The sequence below is a fragment of the Neopelma chrysocephalum genome, unplaced genomic scaffold (assembly GCF_003984885.1).
Source record: "Neopelma chrysocephalum unplaced genomic scaffold, ASM398488v2 Primary Assembly neopelma1_23, whole genome shotgun sequence".
Taxonomy (NCBI): Eukaryota; Metazoa; Chordata; class Aves; order Passeriformes; family Pipridae; genus Neopelma; species Neopelma chrysocephalum.
The window spans coordinates 16367180-16389612 of NW_020897691.1; the positions used below are offsets into that span (position 1 = coordinate 16367180).

The 22433-nt window shown below is 37.5% G+C and overlaps 1 protein-coding gene across 4 annotated transcripts in view; it reads left to right on the top strand.

The window, feature by feature from the left end:
• The window catches only part of CCDC170 (coiled-coil domain containing 170), a 37855-nt gene extending 16874 nt beyond the window's left edge, over positions 1–20981 (top strand). For 2 of the 4 annotated variants that reach the window (XM_027688332.1, XM_027688313.1), the window contains exons 6-12: positions 193–378; positions 6773–7090; positions 9026–9226; positions 10971–11144; positions 12288–12530; positions 13337–13573; positions 18505–20085. In XM_027688332.1, the coding sequence (XP_027544133.1) occupies positions 193–378; positions 6773–7090; positions 9026–9226; positions 10971–11144; positions 12288–12530; positions 13337–13573; positions 18505–18702 (1557 nt within the window). In that variant the 3' untranslated portion in view covers positions 18703–20085. Of the gene's footprint in view, positions 1–192; positions 379–6772; positions 7091–9025; positions 9227–10970; positions 11145–12287; positions 12531–13336; positions 13574–15166; positions 15772–18504; positions 20086–20800 lie in introns of those variants that run through there. The other 2 variants (XM_027688322.1, XM_027688341.1) reach the window with 2 other exon arrangements.
• The last annotated feature ends 1452 nt before the right edge of the window (positions 20982–22433 follow it).

Here is a 22433-nt window from a genome sequence, read left to right on the forward strand (position 1 = left end):
ATGATTCTATGATTTTAATTGTCTTTCTACTCTTTTATAAATGAATAGCAGAGTGCTGTTATAAATCTGACATAGGGGTCACCAGGAATACCCTTTCTTTATTGGGATGATTAGGAGCAGGTATACTGGGATGAATATATGTAATTTTTAAGTGCTTTTAAAAAGCTACTAATACTTGAATTATTTCTCAAGGTCTCTGAAATATGTAAAGAAAATCTGACACTAAAAGACCAGGTTGCTGCTCTTCAAGAAGCTGTTAATGTCCATGAGATGGAGTCTAAAGCTAGCAGAGAAACTATCATGAGGCTAGTTTCAGAAGTGACAAAGGAGCAAAAAAAGGTGGCAGGATACTATCAAGACATGGAAAAACTTAGTAAGGTACATAATTGCATTACTTGTATGTTTGTCTAGTTTTCAAATGTTTTCTTGACATTTCAAATTAATTTTCAATAGGAATTGTATGAGAAAAAATGCTTCTGAAAAACTTAGGTTAATTAGGGTCTTTTCTAAAAAAGGCATTTTTCTGAGGTTATTCTCAACTGTTTGAAAGTTTCAGAATATATAGAGATGAAACAAAAACATTTTGTAAAATAGATTTGATGTCTTCCAATGCTGTTTTCAGATTTCTACTTTTACTTTCTTGGTATTGTTGTAGCTTTTGTTGTGCTAACACAAACGTGTAAATAAACAAATGTGTATAGAGTTAATGAGTATATCTGAGGCACAAGCATGCAACAATGAAAAAATGCTCTTTTAAATAACATTTATATGATACTGCAAGTTTTCTGAGATTTCTTTTACTCAGTTTCTTCAAGAATTCTAATGAGGAATTGAAAGGAATTGATATTCTTTCTCTTAAGGAAGTGGAAGGTAAAGTGTCTTGGCTTCCAGACATCCTAGATTATCTTTTCACTGCATTATAAATTTGTATTTCATAACTGTTTGCTCATACCCAAAAAGTTGTAGGATGGCTCTTGCAGGAAAGCACTGTTTTACTCTCAGGGAGCCATAGAGGAAATCTCTGCAGCAGGAAAGATGCTCAAATGAGAAATGTAAGTTAAGTTGTAAGTTAAGTATTCACCAAATTCACCTGGCTATGATTTGGAAAGGAAAAGTACGTGATTTAAAGATTTAATTGCTCCAGGAGAACTTGCCATTAAGAGTTTGTGCATCTCAAATGATGGACAAATAAAGAACATTTCTGTAGCAGTTTTCCTCATTGCTTTGTACTTTGAGTGGTAACTGTGGAAAGGAAGCAGCCCATAATGAAAATTTCCCACAGGTGGAACAGTGTGGTTAAAGCTGATGGCCAGAACTTAAGAAAATAAGGGAAGAAATTTAGACTGCCAGATATGTAGCTGAGTTGTGTGCGATTGAGTTTGAAGAAATTTTAAGCATAAAGGCAACCTTGTGCAAGTGAGTTTTCAAATGTAATACAACATTCTCCCCACCCCCATCATTCTTTTTTTTTCTGAACAAAAGACCGCCACCGTACACTTTAAAGGATATAGTGTTCTGATTTGGTTGTAAGCAAAATATTTAGGAGATGAGAAATAGCTGGCGGTGTACTCTGGAGAAGAAAGAATTTGTTGTGGGGAAGATAAATGTTAAGTACCACAAGGGTCATAAATTTTACTTACTGCTGAAAGTAGTTCTTACCAAGCTGTGTTAAATTTTCTAAGACTCAGTGGAACTGAGGGAGAACCTGCGCAAAAACTTAAGCAGGTCCTTTTCGAGAACATTTTGTTCTCATACTTCATTTCAAACACAGGTGTGTGAGGAAGAACAGAGTGTAGTTTACTCACTAAGTAAACCAGAATCAGGAGATGTTTTAAACCAAGATTAGGGCTTCCTTTGTGACTTGTTTTGCAAGTTTGCTCTGACTGCCAAAGCATTTACTAAGTTGAGCTAGTTTTACAAAAAATATTTTCATATCATTATTGTGCATATGCCAAATACATAATTTATTTAAGCAACTTTACAGAAATGTCTTTCTAAATTATTAGCATTGCCTTTCAAATGAAGTGTATGCCATCGGGGCTTATCTAGAAGCTGAAGATTCCTCCAGTGCTTTTTCAGTTTAGCTACTTAGTTTAGCAGACACTGAGTAAATCTGTTTGTGTCTGAAGGTTTTGTGTTCACAAAAGCATAGTAAGAAATTCAGTATTGAAAAGGTAAGTAAAAAAACCAAAAAATGCTTTAAATCCTCACATGTAAAGTGTGATGTATGGGATCCCATGTTGCGTGGATGAGTGTCTTAGTAGGTTACAGGGAGGGCACTAGCAGCATAAGCTCAGTTGGACTTTATACTTTGCTGCACAGGTATAGCACATGAACAGAGTTGCACATGTTGTAAAATGTTCCCCTGTAAAGGCGAAAAGCAGAAATCCATACTGTTCCTGTGCCAGAAGATTCATGCTCAGCTGTGCGTTTCTGGGCTGTTTTCTGAACTTAATTAATGGAAATGCCTGTAGCTGAGTTTACGCAGCAGAGGTTGAATACAAGTATGCCTGTGTGTGCCTGAAGCTCTCAGGACCAGACATTTTGGCCATCTTCAGTGAGATGGCAGCCCATTTCTGCCAGTTTTCTCTTAAAATGTTTTCTAAGCATATAGAGACCATCACACTCCTCTGTCAGTCATCTCCAGCAAGTGTCAGACACTGCATTGCTCCCTACCACTTCTCTGAATAATTGCCAGTTTTAATTGCCAAGTAGCTTTCCACTCCTGCTCCTTATGATTTCTGTGAACTCCTTCTCTTGACCAGGTGCTTTTCTTTATGTCCTGGAAGGAGGTAGCTGTCTATATTCCAAAATTCTTAATGAAGAAAATGAAAGCCAGTTGGTTATGTTTTAAGGTTAATACATTCAGAATGTTCTTAACATGTTTGATACGTATTTGTTGTAGTTATTTGGGTTTAATTCAAGAAACATTAGCAAGTGAACAATAATTTTATCTGTTCCTCTCTGTCTTACTGTATGACAATAGCAAGCAGCAAAGAATAAAAACCAATACAGTCTTGAAACTGTATATAAGTAAAATATGTGAGTAAAAAAAAGCAAGTCAAGAAGCTATTTTTGTTGTAATGTATTACCGTTCTTTTAGAATTCTGAACTTCTCACATTTCTGACAGACTAATGCAAGAGTTTGCTCCTAGAAGTCTGTAAATATTGTGCATACCGTTATTGTGGCTGTGCTGGATATCAAATTTGCATTTGATGAGAAATGACTTGTAAATGCTCCCTAGATTTCTAGAATGAGAGTACCTGTTCTTTCTTTCTGTATGTCCAGACAGTGGTTATTGATTATGCTAATCATAATTACAGAATTATAACACTATTTGAGAGTGTCTGTAGGTCCTTTAAAATGTCTTATTAGTTCTAACAAAGTTTCTTTCTAATATTTAGTAAACTCCTTTGTGGTATTTATCTAAGGTATAGAAAAGGATGCATATATTCTTCCAGATTATAATTTGCCCTTCATACAGCATTGCCATTGATGAACCACAAAAACTAATAGATTATCTTGTTTTATTTCACGTATTTGCTGATGATTCAACCTGGAAATACTTGTGATTTCACTCCGAAGTGCTGTTTTAAACATCTGTTTTGTAAAGATGTGCATCATGCAAAATCTTTAAAGAACATACTTGAAATATAATCAAGCAATTTTAATTAATACAAATATTCTGATGCAAAAATTAACCAAGAAAATACTCTTCAGTATTCAATATTGTCTTGTATTGTTATGTTAGTGAATAAAATTTACCTAAGTAGTTTGTAATCAATGTGCATTTATTAAAATAAACTGACTGTATGAAACCAGCTAATTAAAATATAAAAATATTATTTAAGGAAATTGATTAAACTTGAGAAACATGGCTACCTAAAATAGCCATTTAAATATACCCAAATACTTAGATTACAGGAGAGACAAGCACATGATTTTAGGTTTTTCTTGTCTCAACAAATAAAAGAATGAGTTTCTCAGAACCTGGATTTTTTTTTTCTTTTTCGTTTATATGATGTCATTAAGAAAATACATGTTTGAGACAGGTTTCAGCAGGCATAACAGATATTTTCAGGTTGAATCATCAGAGAAGATGAGAGCAAGCTAGTTTACAATCCTTATGGTATAACAGTGGTAACGAGATGCAGGTGGTGTAAGAATTTGTCTAGAAAATACCTGCATTCTCTTTTGTACCTTCTTATTACTGTTAATGTAATGTGGGTTCTTTATATGTATGTGTAGTTGACTTAGTGTATTGAAACCCTGATGCTGATTGACGTGACGGTATTAATAGAACCGTAGAATTATTTAGGTTGGAAAAGACCTTTAAGATTATTGAGTCCAACTGTTAACCCAGCACTGCCAAGTTCACCATTAACCATGTCCCTCAGTGCCACATCCACAAGTCTTTCAAATACCTCCAGGGATGTGGACTCCACCTCTTCCCTGGGCAGCCTGTTCCAGTGCTTGACAACCCTTTTAGTAAAGAAATTTTTCCTAATATCCAATCTAAACCTCCCCTGATGCACTATAGGACTGCCATTTCCTCTTGTCCTATTGCTTGTTAGTTGGAAGAAGAGGCCAAACCCCATCTGGTTACAACCTCTTCAGGCAGTTGTAGGGAGCAATAAGGTCTCCCTTGAGCCTCCTTTTCTCCAGACTAAGCAACCCCAGCTCCCTCAGATGCTCCTCACAAGACTTGTGCTCCGGTTCCTTCACCAGCTCCATTGCCCTTCTCTGGACATGCTCCAGCACCTCAATGTCTTTCTTGCAGTGAGGGGCCCAGAACTGGATGCAGGATTCGAAGTGTGGCCTCACCAATGCTGAGTACAGGGGGAGAATCACTTCTATAGTCTTGCTGGCTGCACTATTTCTGATACAGGCCAGAATGCCACTGGCCACCTGGGCACCTGCTGGCTCATGTTCAGTGAGCACACCCAGGTCCTTTTCTGCTGGGAAGCTTTCCGGCCAGTGTTTGGTGGCTTGCACTTCCTTATTTTATGCCTTGATCTTTTGATTTGATTGTGTTTGTTTTCAGATGTTCACAATTTAAACAAGATTGTAATTAGATAAGATCCCTGGTACTGGCAAACTAATTTAGCACTGCCTTTCTGGAAGGAAAAATATGCACTGCTGAAAACTGTAATTGAAATAAATTACTCTTTATTCTTTGCTGTAATTACCATAATGTAATTCTGAGCACAGGTGGGAATTTCCTATTAATAGGACTTGTTTAGAATAAAAAAGAGAAAATGGCAAGGAATCATGCCAACATGTTTCTAAAGCGGTTCTACAATTACTTTAGTATTTAGTACAATTACTATAGTAACAAATAATGTCCTAAATGACAAGGTTTGTTTTTGTTTGTGTTTTTGCATGTTTCCCATTTTGAAACTATTAAAAATTTAATTATTTTTAGAATCGTATGTTTATATTTTATTTTCTAAGGGTGCTCTGCAAACTTCCCTTTTGTCCATCCTCCCTGCTGATCTATGTAAATGCTCCCAGATCTACTCCTCGATTGGCACGTATTCTATTGATACAAATGACTACAGCAAGCACACATAGACCCTGAGAGACTCTTGAGTACTCACCATATTCATAACTGCTACAGAAACAATTCTTTAATTCCAGTGTACACAATCTTATATCAGTCCACTTACTGAGCCTCTACTAACCACTGAGACTTCCAGAGGAATTCAATCACTCTCTGTAAATATGCCATCCTCTGTCATAATTTTGTGTCTTGGGTGAAGTAATATTCTTTCCTTTTGTGTCATGTGTGAAGTAATATTCTTTCCCATTTGTTCTTTTCAATCAGATAATGCCTTGAGAAATGAAGACTTAGTCTTTGCTATACTTTTAGTTGGTTTCACTGGAAATATTTTTCTTGTATATGAATATGTAAGCACTCTTAATATTGGTATTGTGGGGAAAGGGATTCACAAGGTGACTGAGAGAGATTATTTTCTCTTTATGTTTAGATGGTTATTTTTCTTTAATTTTTCTATTGTCATTTGTTTTGGCATCCTGGGTCAGGATACACAATTCTGTCTGTCTGCTTTGCCCTGTTAGGTCAATATTTTGTATATAACTGATATAGATATGTATGTACTGGCTATATTTCATTGTTTCCCAACCAAGCCTTTGTTTGGTCCTTCACTTCCCTTTTCTGTGTATAGATAATCTCAGGAATTTTTGTCACATTAAGTAAGCTGATCTCAGAGATCACCTCTTATCACTATTTTCAGACAGATTGTGTCTATTGTTTTGGTCAACTCTGAATTGCTCAGGTGGCTGGAGTTGATCACCACTGCGGATCCCTTCCAACTGAAATATGCTATGCTGTGCTATGCTATGCTATCCTATCCTATCCTTTCCTATCTGAGTTGTGGTACTTTGGCTTTATTAGTGTTACGTCTTGTTCACTGTTTTTCAGGTCATATTATCTGAATGGAAAAATAAGATACCAACAGTTTTACAATTAAAAAATGTATTTTTAAACCTGCAAATTTTATGCATGTATTCCTTCCTGCAGGCCACTGCCAGAGGTTAATCTATAGAGTGATTACTGCAGACTTTGGCCTTTCATCAATTTCAATAGCAGTTCTCCTATGAAACCCTGATGTTGAATCCATATGAGCATTATGGGTCCTAGTTTCTCTGTCTGCAGTACCTGCTTCTGAGTTATTCCTTCATATGTGTATAGTGGGGAGGGATTATAACTGATTTTAAAAATCCTGTTTAATTTTTCATGCATTTTAGGATCTTGACAGCACTATAATAGAGAGACAGAGTTTAGAGATGGAGATCAGAAACCTCCAAGATAAACTGGCTGTTAACCAGAAAGCCTTGGACACCTCAAAGAGGGAACTGCACAGTCTGAAGAAATCTTCCAGCGAGTTAGATGGAGGCTTGAAGAGCAGCAGAGCAGAAGCCAGGACTGCTTGGAGCTCTTTAGAGGCTTTTAAAGAACAAATTGCTACCCTACTCAGCAGTGGATCTGCAATAGTTGAACCGTCCGAGAAGGCCATTTTGGAGAGGATTCGAGAAATAAATTGTAAAGAGGAGAGTAAACAAATAGTAAGTCAGCAACTACTGCACTTGCCCAACGTGTGTATTTATTCTCTTTGGATCCTGTTTCATGTTATTCTTCTGGTAGAGTTTTGGTTCCTTCTGCTTAGGTTTTGAAATTACAGAAACCTTTAATTTTGTTTTCAATTGATTTGAGGTAATAGGTGAAAAGCATCTTCTTTTTATTAAGTAGGAAGAGTTCAGAAATTAAATTAATAATAGATGCTGTTAGGAAGAAAACAGTTGGAATGGTCTTTCAGTTAAAATATTGAAATTTGGTTTCAGTGCCAGCAGACATCAAAAGTGGCTGTGTGGTCGTGAATAAGCATGGAGGCATGGATTTGCTGCTACAATAGTGACTTCTTTCTCAAAGCAGATAAAATTGATGAGTTGTCCCAGGCAACTTTTTTCCCTATAATCCTCAAAACCTGCACCTAAAAATAAAGAAGTATTTTTACACTTATAGTTAAATATTGTTCACCATACAAGAGAAGGGTAATAGGAAGGCGGCTGGCTCTGGCTTGAGGCGTTTTGGCCCGTAGTGTTTGCAAAGCTGTGTTTGAATGTACAGGTAGAGAAGGGACAGCTCAGGAGGAAGGTGAGTCAGAATGCAGTCTGACCAATATCAGTATCCTGACACTGCACTGAGGTTTCTCGCTTGTTTGCTTACATGGGCATTTATTAATTTTGTCAGTGAAGACTATTATATAATTAAAAGTCACACTTTAAATCAAAAGGTATTTGGTAGCTGGGCTACACCCAGGGCTGCTCTGCAGGGGCTCTGGGTTCTCTAACAGCAGCACATCTCTGGGGGAAAAAGTTACTGAAACTGGTTTTTTTCTGTTGAGTGATTTTTGATGCAAAAAGCATAAAATATGTGTGTGGGTTCTTGCAGTTTTATTATTGTTTAGTTTTTTCTACTGCTGTATGAACAGCACTAATTTCTCAGTGTTTTTTTGGCAAGTTGGGTGCAAACCGTTGTTTGTATTTAATTGCAGTTTGAAACCTTTCAGTGCCAACAAAATTAATGGGAGCTTTGTGTGCCTATTGTTCATTTTATTAGCAAGAACCAACCAGATGCTTAAAATGAAGAGGCTGCTTGGAGATGAGTGTCTGAACACTGAGTTAAAAATGCAATATAATTTATTATGTAACCAAATAATTTATATGACAGCTGGAGGGAAGCAAGCAACTTTTGGGATAGAACTGCCTTTCAGTATTTGGCAGTAGTGTAACCAGATGCTTTCAAGCATCTAATTTATAAGGAGTTTACAACTTAAAATCCATTACATTATATGTAGGTGTTGTAAACAGTGTACAGCTAGAAATATTTTCAAGATTGTTAGTCTAGTTGCTTGTTATGAGATTTTATCCTTTTATCCTTGAGCTCTGGCTAGATTACAGAAATTATTATTACTATCATTTTTTTAGCAAAATCTTCTAGTTAAACACTCTTTTACAGTTAACAATTGGGAAACACTCCTGAGGCTTAGTTATCCATATCTACATTCTCCCCTACGTGCTGCATGTATTTTCTAAATCACTTATCTGTTTTTTCTACTCAGCTCCTTAGTAGACTAGTGATTTTATTGGCTTGTTTTAAAGAATGATAGCTGACTACCAGGTATTGCTGCTGTGCTCACATCTTTGGAAATTTTGTCTCTAATTAGTTTTTGTTGATTTTTTTAATAGCAGTTCCTTTTAGTCATTTGACTCATATATGGTTTCTGCTGTTCACTTTTGTATGTCTCACATGTCACCGCTTCTGCTGTTTTCTCTTGGTAGTTACAACAGATTTTTCTCTTTTTGTCTTTGTAAATGCATACATTTAAAGATAAATATTTTACCATATTTTTAGTAATTTGATGGTGCATCTTTCATATCTTTCTAGCATTTCTGCACCCACCTAACTCCATATGTTTTGTTCATTTGCTTGCTACCTAGATGGTATCTCAACTTGAAACCCAAATAGCTAAATTGACTGAAGCTTTGGAAAATCAGACCAGATTGTACCACGAAGCTCTGGAGAGGAGCAGGAAAGCTGAAAAATGTTCTGAGAGTTTCCAGGATCAACTGAAACACTTGGAAGAAGAATTACTGGCTGTAGATCTGATGCAGGATGGTTTGAAGCTTGAGAAACAAAAAGTAGTTGCACATGTTATTTAATTTTGAATAATAGTCACTAAGGACAGATACAGCTGATTGTATTGCATTGGTCATCTGAAGCATTACTCACAACACTCCAAATAATGCAAATTAGCAAAATCAGACATCACGTAGAGGGTAGTAATATCTTTTCTTTGACCAACAATCGCAGTTGGAAAAAGCTAAGCTGTTGAGTTCCAAGTCCGTTACTGTGGAAAAAAACCACCACCCCAAAAGCAGCTTAAAAGAAGTCTCTGTAAATACATCGGAAGTCTTTCTATGATTCTCTGATTTCAACGCATTCTCTGATCTCTGTGTCTTTCTGTAGTATATCATCCAGTCTACAATCTCTCAAGATCTTGCAGTCTTTGTTTCTTTTATGTTCTTGGACAATCGTGGCTACCAGGATTTTTTCATTAATTGGATGAATGAACACACTGTTAATCTATAATACATTCACATACTAAGAGTTTGAAAAATGACGTAGTACCCAGAAAGCCAAACCATCCATCCAATACAGCTAAGAAAGGCAAAGTTATAGCATGTTGCTAGGCCAAGATCAGTGATTAGAAAGTTGGATTTACAAAGAATCAACAATTTGGTGCTATTTGTTTTGCCTTAGGCTATAATACAGTAACTTTTATGAATGAAACTGCCTCCACACTGGGAGAAAACCAGACAAAGGATCTGTTTCTTCCTCTCTACATCCTCTGTTAAGAACATTTGGCCCTAGATTCTAAAATTTGCCTCTAGATTTTGCTGCAATAAAGAGACTCTTGTTGTGATTTTTTTCCTGTTAATGCACAACTTCAGTGTTTTCTTCTGCTGCTGATGTTTTTAATTTTTTGAACCAGAAGGATCACAAAACCAAAGGATATTCTTGCTAATGAACTAGTAATGAAACTGGTTTGTTGGTGGGGGTTTTTTTGTTTTGTTTTGTTGGTTCTTTGCAAAGATTATGGTCTGCAAAAGAAGTAAGAGAAAACAAAGGGAATCATAGTTCTTAGTCAGAAGGCGGGCTCTGGATTTTGCAAGAGAGGCTAATTGAGAGCAGGGAACTAATGCAATTTTTAAAGAGCTAGCAGAGCAGAATAAAGAAGGAAAAAACAGATTGAATAATATTTCGTATCTGTATGTGTTCATCACCAGATGGAGATGCAATTAAAATAATCATAAAAGCAATTTTTATACCAGCAGCTGTTATTTCTAAACCTTGCTCTTCCAAAGAACAGCTAAAGACAGACCATGTTAATATTCCTATGTCTTCTCAGACTACATTGGATCGCATCACTGGTATCATTTATATCTGTTTTAAAGGTCACAGTACTGGGCAATCACAGCACTTGCAGTTATTAGTTAGGATGTAGCTGTCCTTTCTAACTTCTTCCTGCCCATGCCTATCCATGTAAAGCAACAGAGCTCCAGACAGGAACTGGAGTCAGCAGAGACATACCTAACGCTGCAGAGAAGCAAAAATGAATCTTGTCTTACTAAGAAGATAAATACAGTAGGTCTAGGGATTTATGAACAAAATAAATGTTGGCTAAATAAGTACATATGGAGAATTTGCAGTTGTGTCAGGAGTGTGTACTGTAAACATAGCCTTTATTATTTCTTTCGGATCGTGTACTTGGCTATGTATTTGTTGACTGCCGGTGTAGGGGGGATTGCTTTTAAATTGTACTTCAAGACATTTAATGAGGTTTTATTATTATTTTACCCACTTTTCCACACCTTATCTTAGTATCTGAAATTTCTGGAGCAACTGAATGAGAAGATGAAGCTGGATAGTCTAGCAGCAGAGTTTGGATTTGATATGAATATGGATGCGATTCTAGCCCGGGTAGAGCAGTTAGTGAATCTGGAAGGTGATGCAGTGATTGAAAACAAGACTGTGGCACACAGCCTCAGAAGGAAGGTATGCAAAAAAGACATACCATTACTATTTGTTTCAAAGATAAACATTACTATGGCTATATTTCTATAGTGGTTTGCTAGAAGCAGCAGATGGTATATGTACAAGGAAGTTCAAAGATGTCCATTTCATAAAAAGAAGATAGCAAACGTTTTCAAACTGTGCAAACAGACTGCATGTTAAAACAACTAAACCTACCAGTGGGTTGAACACATGATATGTGTTTGTGTCTACTTTTTAATAGACATTTATAACATTCTTCTGTAAACAACTACCATCAATATTTAAATCTGAAAGGATCTGCTGGGGAGGGGGATATATAATACAAACTTCTCTAGAAGCTAGCATGGTATTGGTTGTACTTCACCAAGAATTTCAATGTTTTCAACAAGAACTGTTCCTTCATTCAATATTTCCTTCAGGAACAAATCCAAATTTGTTCAAATTTGGTCAAACATCCCTCCATCATCGTGTTATAACACAGTGAAATCTTTAGGGTTTAGGCTTATCAGACTGGAGCTGCGAATTGGAGTCTGTTTAAGGTTTAAAACAATACTGTATTTCTTTTTTTTTTTTGTGAAGCAGCTGCCTCTCTAGCAGGGAGTATATGTATGTCGATACCCCTCAGATGTTCCAGAGTAAAGCCTGGCAGCTCAGTTCAGATAAACTGAAAACAAGTAGCTCCTTCAGCAGCAAAACTAGAAAACTAAGCTGCTGGACCTGGCATTGGAGCAGTGGATGAAAGATTCCTTATTTCTGTATGTTGTATCTCCTTCTGGAACACCTTAACTACCACCACTGAAACCACTGTCTCCTAAATGAATTTCTCTTGCATCTTGCATTTGACTGGTGTCTTGTACTTCAGGCAATCTCAGATGTTATGAGTGATGCACAAGTATTTATGTTCAAATAGGATGAAGTCTAAAAGGCAGTGCACAAATTCAGGGATGGAGAAGCACAATGAATTGGTAATATAAGGAGTATCAAGTTAGTGTATATATGTTGATACTTCTTTACACAGTTTTCAAGAGGAAAAGGAGTTCAGGTTATACGTGCAACACAGGGATTAAATTTGCAAAACAATCTGTGTAGTACCACTGTCATTCACATATATTTTTTCAAATATCCTTGTGTTTGGAAAACAAGTTGAAGACTCAGAAGGAAAAACTTGAAAGCAAAGAGCTTCACGTGAACCTTCTGCGGCAGAAAGTAACCCAACTGGAAGAAGAGAAGCAAATCAGGACTGCCTTAGCTGTGGAAAGGGATGAGGCCAATCTTGCTGTCAGAAAGTTACATAAGATGATAGAGAGGTTACAGAAGCAGCTTGATGTGGCAAGGGAAATGAATACTGATCTCAAAGCCAAGCTGTCTGAAACCAATGAACTTAAGGTGAGTTAAAAGGTTACGTTTGTGCTTCTTGCCATTTTTCTATTCCAGTTGTATACAGCTGGAGTTCATTTATAAATGTGTTCTTAGAGAACTGCTCAAATCTATCTAGGAGGCAAAAGCAAATATAATATTAAAATGTTTTGGTATATTTTGCAATTTTTATTGATATGCTAAGAAGTGTCTGTAAAGCACAATGTAAATTTTCAGAGTTGGTATGGCCAGTCTTCGCGAACGAAGATTTTGGGAAAGGTCTTTTACCTTTCGAGCCTGCGCAATGGATTTTTTACGTGAGACACAGCATGCGCTGAACTGAGCCCACCCTTTAATCCTCAGGTTCATCTGCCGGGGCCAAGTGAGCTTGGACAATGGCAGTGAGGTCCTCAGGACGTAGGTTTGTTTAGAGTGACCTTCTCATAGATGGATGGCCTCACAGGGCTGACGAGCTCCATCTGCCCGGGGGAGTATCCCTGACCGGGAATCGAACCCGGGCCGCGGCGGTGAGAGCGCCGCATCCTAACCACTAGTAGTGTAAGAAAATACGATATATGCATCCTTTTCTTTCCTGTTGATGTGGCTGTAATCTTCTCTTTTCCCATACATTACACGGAGAAGATCTATTCATATAGATATAGGGGGAAAATGGCTTTTTTTCTTGCATACAACAGGCAAGATGCAAAATTTTAATTGTTCCTGTGTACATGTGATTTCATCAAGAACCCATAAGAACCCACATTAAAGTGCTTATTTATGATTGCTTATTTGTTCACATTAGATGAAAAAGTTAACACTTCTTTATCTTATTGCAGATCAAAACTTTGGAGCAGAACAGAACAATAGAAGAACTCAATAAGTCTCAAGGCAAATTGGAAAGAATGAAAGAAAAAGCTGAGAAGGAACTTAGATCTGTCAAATCAGAACTTCTTTTAAAGGAACGTAAAGCTACTGAAGATAAAGAAAAAAAACAAAATATATTAGAAGCAGTTACCAGTGAAACGAAGGTGCTTAAAACAACCCTTGCAGAACTAGCAAAAAGAGAGAGACAGGTAGGTGTATAGGTATTTGATAAGTGCTAGCGGTCCCTTAGAATATAAGAATGTGGTATATGTGAAGCAGCTATCCAGCTGTGCTTAAAATTGTTCTGAACATCATTAAACAAGGAAATTTTAGCTCACACTTGTGAGTCAGAGTGACAGTTGTGATTCTGAGAGGCAAAGTTTTGCAATAGAATAATAAATACAGCCAATAAATACTTTGTTCATCACAAAATATTATATAACCTTTTAAAGAGCTAATAAAATGCTTTAAAATCATGGGATCTCTTTTAACGGAAGTCTTTTTCCAGATATCTTAGGCATAAAACTTACTAACTTCTCATCCGTTTCCTTTCATTTCTCATTCATGTCTCTTGGACTTTCTTCTTGCCAATTGTGTGACACTCAGCAAGGCTAAGGGATAGGATGAAAGGAAGCAGCTTCAAGTTGTGCTGAGAAGGTTTAGATTGGATATTAGGAAAAATTTATTGACTGAAAGGGTAGTCAGGCATTGGAATAAGTTGTCCAGGGAAGTGGTTGAGTAACCGATCCTGGAGGTATTTAAAAGATGTGTAGGCATAGTTTAGTGATGGATTTGGCAATGTAGCTTAAATGTTGGACTTGATAATCTTAAAAGTCTTTTCCAACCTAAATGATTCTATGATTCTGCATTACTGTGTATAGGCCATAAATGCAAAGAATGTTGAAAAATACAAGAAAAAACCTCAACCGCACAAAACCCTCCAGACATAATATTGAATGTAACTATTTTGGCTCAATTTATGATATATAACTTAGTTATTTAGGTCAGAATAAGTTTTGTGGTAATTTACCTTGGGGAGGGTGTAAGTAGTTTGTGGCAAACATATTAGTAAATGTGTTCCATTCTAATTTCAAAAAATTGTGAACTATGTATGTTATTGCCCTGCACATTGTGTTTTGTAGCAGTGTTATAGATGGCATAATTGTTGAAAGCTAATGGGATGCTTCTTCAAAGTAAAAAATTTATAATTTTAAATTTCTTGTTTCAACTGCTTAGAATATTAGGTTTTCCAGCTAAAAATTTTATGCCATATGTCAGCCTTAACAGTGACTCTGGATGAAATTTAAGAATGTTATTTAAAAAAATTAGTCTAGAAAAATATTTTTTTATTTACATGGAGAGAAAACCAACAACCTGGGCATGTTTTTTTTGGAAATCTTTAGCATTGTTTTGTTTTATAACAAAGGTTAAAAATTTGGCAGGAAAATTTAATTTCTTCATATATCTCATGAGGAAAAAAGCATCTGGCACACAGAAGAAGATAGGAATTATATTCAGGAAATTATTCCACAGATTCATACACTGAGTATTTGCTAAAAGCACACGAATGTTGAATTGTTACGATCTGAACCCAAGGCAGTTCAAACCACTTGAATACTGTTGCAATATTGTTTGGACATATTTTTTTCTTTTCTTTCTGTTGGAATAAACCCCCTTCTACTTTCCTGTAGCTAGTGTGAAAATAAAATACAGTGTCTGCTTTTTACTTCCCCTGAGCCCTGCCCTGCAGTATCTTGGGTTAATGCTCTAAATTGCATCAATTTCATGGTTTTTTATTTCAGATAATTTTACTCACTGAATGGAAGGTGCAAAGAAAATTTAGCAGGAGTGCTCACTGCTGTAGCATAACTTTGGTTTTGGGTCTTGAGTGATGTTTATCTTTTCTAATTTCTCTCGTTTATTTCAAATTGTGATTATCTTAGGAGTTTTAACTCTTACTGAAGAAAACCTTAAATAGAGAGTTAGGTGGTTCTTCTGTTAGATTCTAGTATTTCAGCAGAGCTGTTGTGTTTTTAATACTTTTGTTGCAGCCAAGAGCAATGCTTCTCTCTGTCAGTTTGTGTGGAAAATTTCTTTGTCATCAACCCTTTTTCTGCATTTTCAATGAACTACAACTTTGCCTGCACTGTACTTTGTATGCCACAATATAATAAAAAAGTCTTTCTGTCTAAAAATTCACATGAATGAATGGCTTACATGCTTTCTTTAAGGGCTCTCTGTGCTTTCCACTTTAGGTTATTAGCTGATGAAAGTCATTGAATTCTTGATGTGTTTATTGTCCATTCAGTGTAGGTATGACCTGCTTTTCCCATCAGAAATAAAGGGTGAGGTGATTGTGCATATGTTTTACTTTTTATCTATTCCCTTTGGCCAAATCCTGCCAGATCAATAATCAGTGTCAGTGCATCAAGTTTGATTTGATTATTACATTTGTTACATGGTTGTAATACAATTTGGTTTACTCACAGTTGCTGTAATTAAGTTGAATAGCTTGCAGCAGCAAAGATATGAGAGCAAGAAATTTAGTGCAAAGTGCAGACTCTAATGTACTCATGGAGGATCAGTTGGGTTTTCTGTATAGATTCTTTCAGGAGTGTACTTAGTCCAAAGGCTGGATCAAACAAATTCCAGCTTTGCTGGCTGCTCATCCTGTCTGTGATCCAGATGTTTAAAAATATCTTTAGCTTCTGTTACATGGTACTTGCTTAGCACACTGCCAGAGCCCAGCATCCGTGACCTCCTGAATTGGTTTTGAAGATAATATATGGGAACTTAAGGGGTTTTGGTGTTAACATTGTTCCAACATTTCATTGAAGACATTGCACTGTCTTGGTAATACAGACAGCTGGGACTGAATTCTCAAATCATAAGATCATAGAATGGTCTGTGTTGGAGGGGACCTTAAAGATCATCTGGTTCTCCCCCACCATGGGCAGTGACACTTTCCACTAGATCAGGTTCCTCAAAGCCCCGTCCAACCTGGCCTGGAACACTCCTAGGGATGGGGCATGCACAACTTCTCTGGGCAACCTGTTCCAGTACCTCACTACCCTCTAAGTAATGAATTTCTTCCTAACATTCCAATCTAAATCTTCCTATTTTAATTTGAAACCATTTCCCCTTTTCCTATCCTATATGCTTGTGTAAATAGTCACTCTCACTCTTTTTTTGTAAGCCCCCTTTAAGTACTGGAAGGCTGCAATGAGGTCTCACTGGACCCTTCTCTTCTCCAGGCTGACCAACCCCAACTCTTCCAGCCTGACTTCATAGCGGAGGTGCTTCAGCCCTCTGATCATCTTTGTGGCCCTCCTCTGGACTCACTCTAACAGGTCCATGTCTGTTTTGTGCTGAGGACTCCAGACACCAGTCCTAGACTGTTGTGGTTTCCTTTTTGTGTTTCTGAACTGATGGCAGCTCCTCAGGGAGCTGCTGGGATGAACCAGTCTTTGGCAAAGTCTTGGAACTGAGACCTTGTTTTCACAAAAGGCTTCAAAAACCTTTCCTCACAGGTGTTGTATAACTGCTTTAGAATTCTGCACAGTATTATTGGGGTTGGACACATATTTCAGGAGTGTGTCTATCTCCTCCTTAATGTTAGACCTTGGCATGACTAGTGGAGTGAGGATGCTGCCACACCAGAGCATTAGTCCAGTTTCTTCATGGTTTTGATGATTCTGTGACATTTTCAGTTACTTTCATGTTTAGGAATGGGGATCTTGGCATTCAAATGGATAGCAAGGCAAGAATATTTCCTCAAATAGGAACATTTCCCTGTTTTGTGTGCTGATGATAAGGGGTATTAAGGCCTTTATGATTTTGACTGTGTAATACATTGTCCATTGAAGAGGCATTGCAGTTTGACTTGTAATCATCCATATTAAGAGTTGAGAAGAGTAAATCAGCATTAATGTTCAACTGACCTTAAGTTTTTAATCTAGTTACTGGTGGGGTTACTAGTGATGACAATTAGTTGTGGATGTCTGTCCATTTGGAACTGCATAAAGTTGGTATCTTGAATTACTTTGTCAAATTCCTATGATATATTTTCAGCAGCTATGCAGAGAAGAAAAACAAGCATTTCCCAAGCTGCATCTTGAATTTGGGCTGTATCCTGATTCAAATCAAAGTTAGACCAAGGAATGTGCCAAACTTCCACCTTTCTTCTAGCTTCTTCCTTTCTGCTGTGGTTTCCACAAGAAAGTGCAGGGTGGAGAGAAGCAGTGGCAAACAGTGGTCAAGGACCAGGATCTTAGCCCGTACTCTGGGTTGTGCCCATCAGAGTTTGCAGCTGTCTGTATAGCTTCTGGTCATCCGGGTCAAGTACAGCTCCTCTGCCTGTGTTTTCCTCCGTTTTTGCAGTTGAGTCAGCAGGGAAGATATGCCTGTGAAAGATACTAAAAACACTTGAAACTGTGCTTTTTGTTTGAGATACTTAACTGTTGAGGACCAGGAATCAGAATGGGAATGATTTCAGGAGTGGAAAAAGATGTACAGTCATTGAAAGGACTTTATGATACAGACTTTACAGTTCTTATGTGTTTATAAATATACACATTGTATGTTTCCCCAGGATTTGTATCTCCTGGGCATGCCCAGGCATGCCCGCTTCCCTGCTTCCCTCTCTGATAGGCTGAAGAAGCTGCAGAGAGGAAACAGTTACCATTTGCCCTTTCCTTCCCTGGTTCCTCTCACGTTCCTCCCCGTTTTGCCTGTGTCCCTACCCCGATTTGTTCCCCTGTTTGTCTGTCTCATGCTCCACCCCATGTTCTAGCCCTTTCCCCTCCTGGACTCATAAAAATCCTGTGCACACCTCAATAAAGCATTCCATTTGCACCCCTACCTTGACTCCGGACCCCTCCGTGCTGTGTCATGGCCCCATCCCCCCTCGGACCGTGGCATTTAACATCTTGGCTGTTTATGTGTTTTGTGATTTGACATATGCCCCTAAGTGGCTTTTTGCAGCCACCTTTGCTCTTTGTATTGAGCAACAGCAGGAATGCCTATATTTTGCACTGAAAATGCAAATGCTTGTGTTTGCATGTATGCAAATATATATGTGTGTTCCCAGACATCTCCTCTGCTTGCTATTTGATTTATTCCTTTCTGTTTACTCTTGCAGCTGGCAGATTTCCGAGAGGTGGTCTCGCGGATGCTGGGCCTCAACATTGCCAGCCTGGCTCTTCCTGACTATGAAATCATTACATGTCTTGAGGAGTTGATTCACTCTTATCAGCACCACTGCTTCCCCTGTGTCTGCCTCAAAGACGTGCCAAGGGCACCAGAGGAGCAGCAAAGAAATGTACAGCTTCTTCACTGAAAGGAGATGGAACAAAGTAAAATTTTTTTTTTGCTTAAGGCCTTACCTGCCACACATCTACAGAAAAGAGATACTTATTTCTATTCCCTACTCTACAGACACCGACTAAGGCTGATTTTTAGAATTTCAATAGGGAGACTGAGCGAAATAGATAGAGTAAAGCCAGGAGCCTAGAGATGGCAAAGAGAAAATCTCTGGGCAGCATAATGCTTCAGTTATGAAAATGATAGGCCCTTCAGTTATGATCAGCGAGACCCTCCAGTTTCATTGCAGAGGCACTGAAGTCATGGGCCACCATGGGCCACATGACCAAACATGTCAGTTCACAGTTTTGGAAAGCACTTGAGAAGTTAGTAAATGTCCACTTTAGTGTCATTCCTTCTGATTTACCTCTGGGTGTCAAGGATAAAATAAAGTAGGGGTTGTCCTGCTGCTGTTTCTCTTGCCAAATGGGACCTCTCTGCATTTTTACACATAAGGACTTTAGCTTCAAGATAGTCATCTGGAAGTTAGAGGATTATCTCAATTTTTGAACATGAGATTTTTTTTTCTTTTATTTCTGTTGTTTTCCTTTTCTGCGTTTGTGCAAAACAAGAAGTTTTGCAGCAAAGGCTTTTCCACAGGCTCCTGTCATGTGCCTGATGTAGATATATTTGGTAAAATTGAATGGTGACCTTGGTCATGATGCCTTGAAAAGTTTTCTTCTAGCTGCTGTATTCCTTGGGCAATTGATCCACAGGCCAAATAAATGGTGATTGTTCTGAGTTAAGGAAATTTTAAAATTGTAAAATGCTTGTCCATTACAGAAAATACGCGAATTACTAAAGTCTTTATTTTCAGAGAAACAATGATGAGGTGTACAGAACTACCTCTTAATCATAAAAACTGCTTTCTATCACCTTTTCTGAGTGTTGTTAAACTTTATGATTTTTTAAAGGAAGTATGAACAGTAAATCTGCTTTCATAGCACTCTCAACTTCATTCTGTGTTTTTAGTTTTTTGTTCCCATTATATGTTTTGTATGGATGTGTAGAACAATAAAGAAGACTAATCTATTTATGTCTGACCATTTGTGGGCTTTCTACAGTATCTCAGCAAATGATAACCCACTCAGTAAAACTGAACACACTATTTTAGGAAAAATTACACTTTTTCAAGTAGGAGTGGTAATTTTGGTATCTGGCTACAGACTCAAAGCATGCTTTTATTTCACTTGCCTCTGAAACTTCTCAGTGAATTGTTTGTAAAACAAATCAGTCATTGGGGGAGATAAACTAAATCATATTTTCTTATGCTCCTGTGGCTACCTGGATTAAAAACAATTTCATTTCTTGTTTTATCATGTAACATTGTTTTGGAGGGAATGGCTTCAAACTGAAAGAGAGCAGGTTTAGATTAGATGATAGGAAGAAATACTTTTCTATGAGAGTGGTGAAGCACTGGAACAAGTTGCCCAGAGAAGCTGTGAATGTCCCATCCCTGGAAGTGTTGAAGGCCAAGCTGGATGGGGCTTTGAGGAACCTGGTCTAGTGGAAAGTGTCCCTGCCCATGGCAGGGAAATTGGAAATAGATGATCCTTAAGGTCCCTCCCAACACAAACTGTTCTATGATTCTGCAATTCTTTTTTTTAAGGTAAAGTTTAATAAATGGAACAAAGGAAAAAGCTAACATTAAATTATATAGACTTAAACTTGGCACAACAAATTCCAAGTAAAGTAAGAGATTGAAATGTTGAAGGCATGATATCTTGGTTGGGAATTTAGAGGGTGGAGATGGATGCAATAGTTTTCTAATTCTTTGTGAGATAATACAAGTAGTTTCAGTTTGTGTTTTGCTGGTTCTATAGGCACTGCTGCTTGAGTTATTACTCAAACAACAAAACCTGTTTTCTTCATCAGTGTTAATAAATATCATACAAAGCATGATTTGCCATAAATTGCAAGTTAAGTAAATTACGTTACAAATTTAGGTCCACTCAGCCCAGTTAATACATTTATAACTTCAAGAAATAATCTCTGAGAGTGCCAATCTTAAAGTAAGTTTGCATATTTGTCCAAATTTTATGGTTGCGAAATGATTTCCTAATGTCTGCCAGCAGACTTGGAATCTCCTGTCGTACTCATCAGCCCTGTATCCTGCCACCGTGTGACCAGCCCTGGCACCATCAGTGAAGTTCCAGCCCCACAGAAGCCACGAGAAAAGTTCTCCAAATTACTTTAGAGGAGGCAGATTTTCACATGAATCATAGAATATGCTAAGTTGGAAGGGACCCATCACGATCATTGAGTCCAACTCCTGGCCCTGCACAGGACACCCCAAGGGTCACACCATGTGCCTGAGAGCATTGTCCAAACGTTTCTTGAACTCTGTCAGGCTTGGTGCTGTGACCGCTGCCCTGGGGAGCCTGTTCCAGTGCCCAACTACCCTCTGGGTGACAAACCTTTTCCTAATATCCAACCTAAACCTCCCCTGAAACAACTTCATACTGTTCCCATGAGTCCTGTCACAAGAGTGAAGAGATCGCTTCCGGCCCCTCCTCTTTCCCTCACGAGGAAGTTGTAGACTGCAATGAGGTCTCCCCTCAGTTTCCCCTTCTCCAGCTGAACAGACCAAGTGACCTCAGCTGCCCCTCATACAGCTTCCCCTCAAGGCCCTTCACCATCTTTGTTGCCTTCCTTTAAAGGGACACTCTAATAGCTTAATGTCTTTTATACTGTGGTGCCCAAAACTGCACACAGAGCTCAAGGTGAGCCTGTGCCACATAAAGTTGGTAGTGATGCTTGATTACTGGCTTGTGTGTTAAGCCAACAGAAAGTGGAATTAAGAGTTTTCTAATGCCTTTTTTTTAAATTATTATTTATACTGTGGATCGGTATTTTCCGAAGTATTAATGCTCATCATGTTCATAAAGGAATATGACCTATTATCTGACTGTTAATATTCCCTGTATTTGTTTTATTTTTAGAAGAGTACTGACATCTTTCTTCATTTGGCCAAAGCGAATAAATAAATTAAAAAAAAAGTAAAGAAGGAATTTGATGTGAACAAAGTTAGGTGATTTTTGACCCATGTAATTTAAGTAACCCCTGAACAAAGTTTAAACTGACTTGCAATCTTTTTTTAAGTTTTTTTTCATACAGCACTGAAGTTACTCTTTTGGAAAAAAGATGAGAACAGACTCATGAATGTTTTCAACATTTGTTTCAAATGTTTCAAGATGCATTCAACACAAGACAGGTATGATAGAAACTTTAAAGTGTGGATTAAGGTTGTGTCAAAAGACACTCCTCTTCCACTAGATTATTTTTATTGGGTTTGTTCATATTAATACAAGGTGTGGGATTAAGAGTTTGCTGTCTGTTCATAATGACTTTTATTGTGGTAAAGGATTCTTGATTTATCAACAGAATGTGTTAACTCACAGAACAGCACAGTTACAGGGCTGCATTTTTTTCTCCAATTAACAGCTGAACCAACTCCAATTAAGACAAATTCACTACTAAGTGTTAAGGCAAAATTCAACAAATTAAAATGTTGCAATTGTAGATACTGAAATGAAACAATTTACATGCCGTAAACATTGTAATAATAAAATCACAAAGCAAATAGAAAAGTGAGTGTTACAATGTTATGAGTGTATTAAAATACACGCAACTGAATTTTTGCCTATGCATCGTGTTGTTGATAATACGTTCTTTGCAATACAGTAGAACCATGCATGAGAACATTAA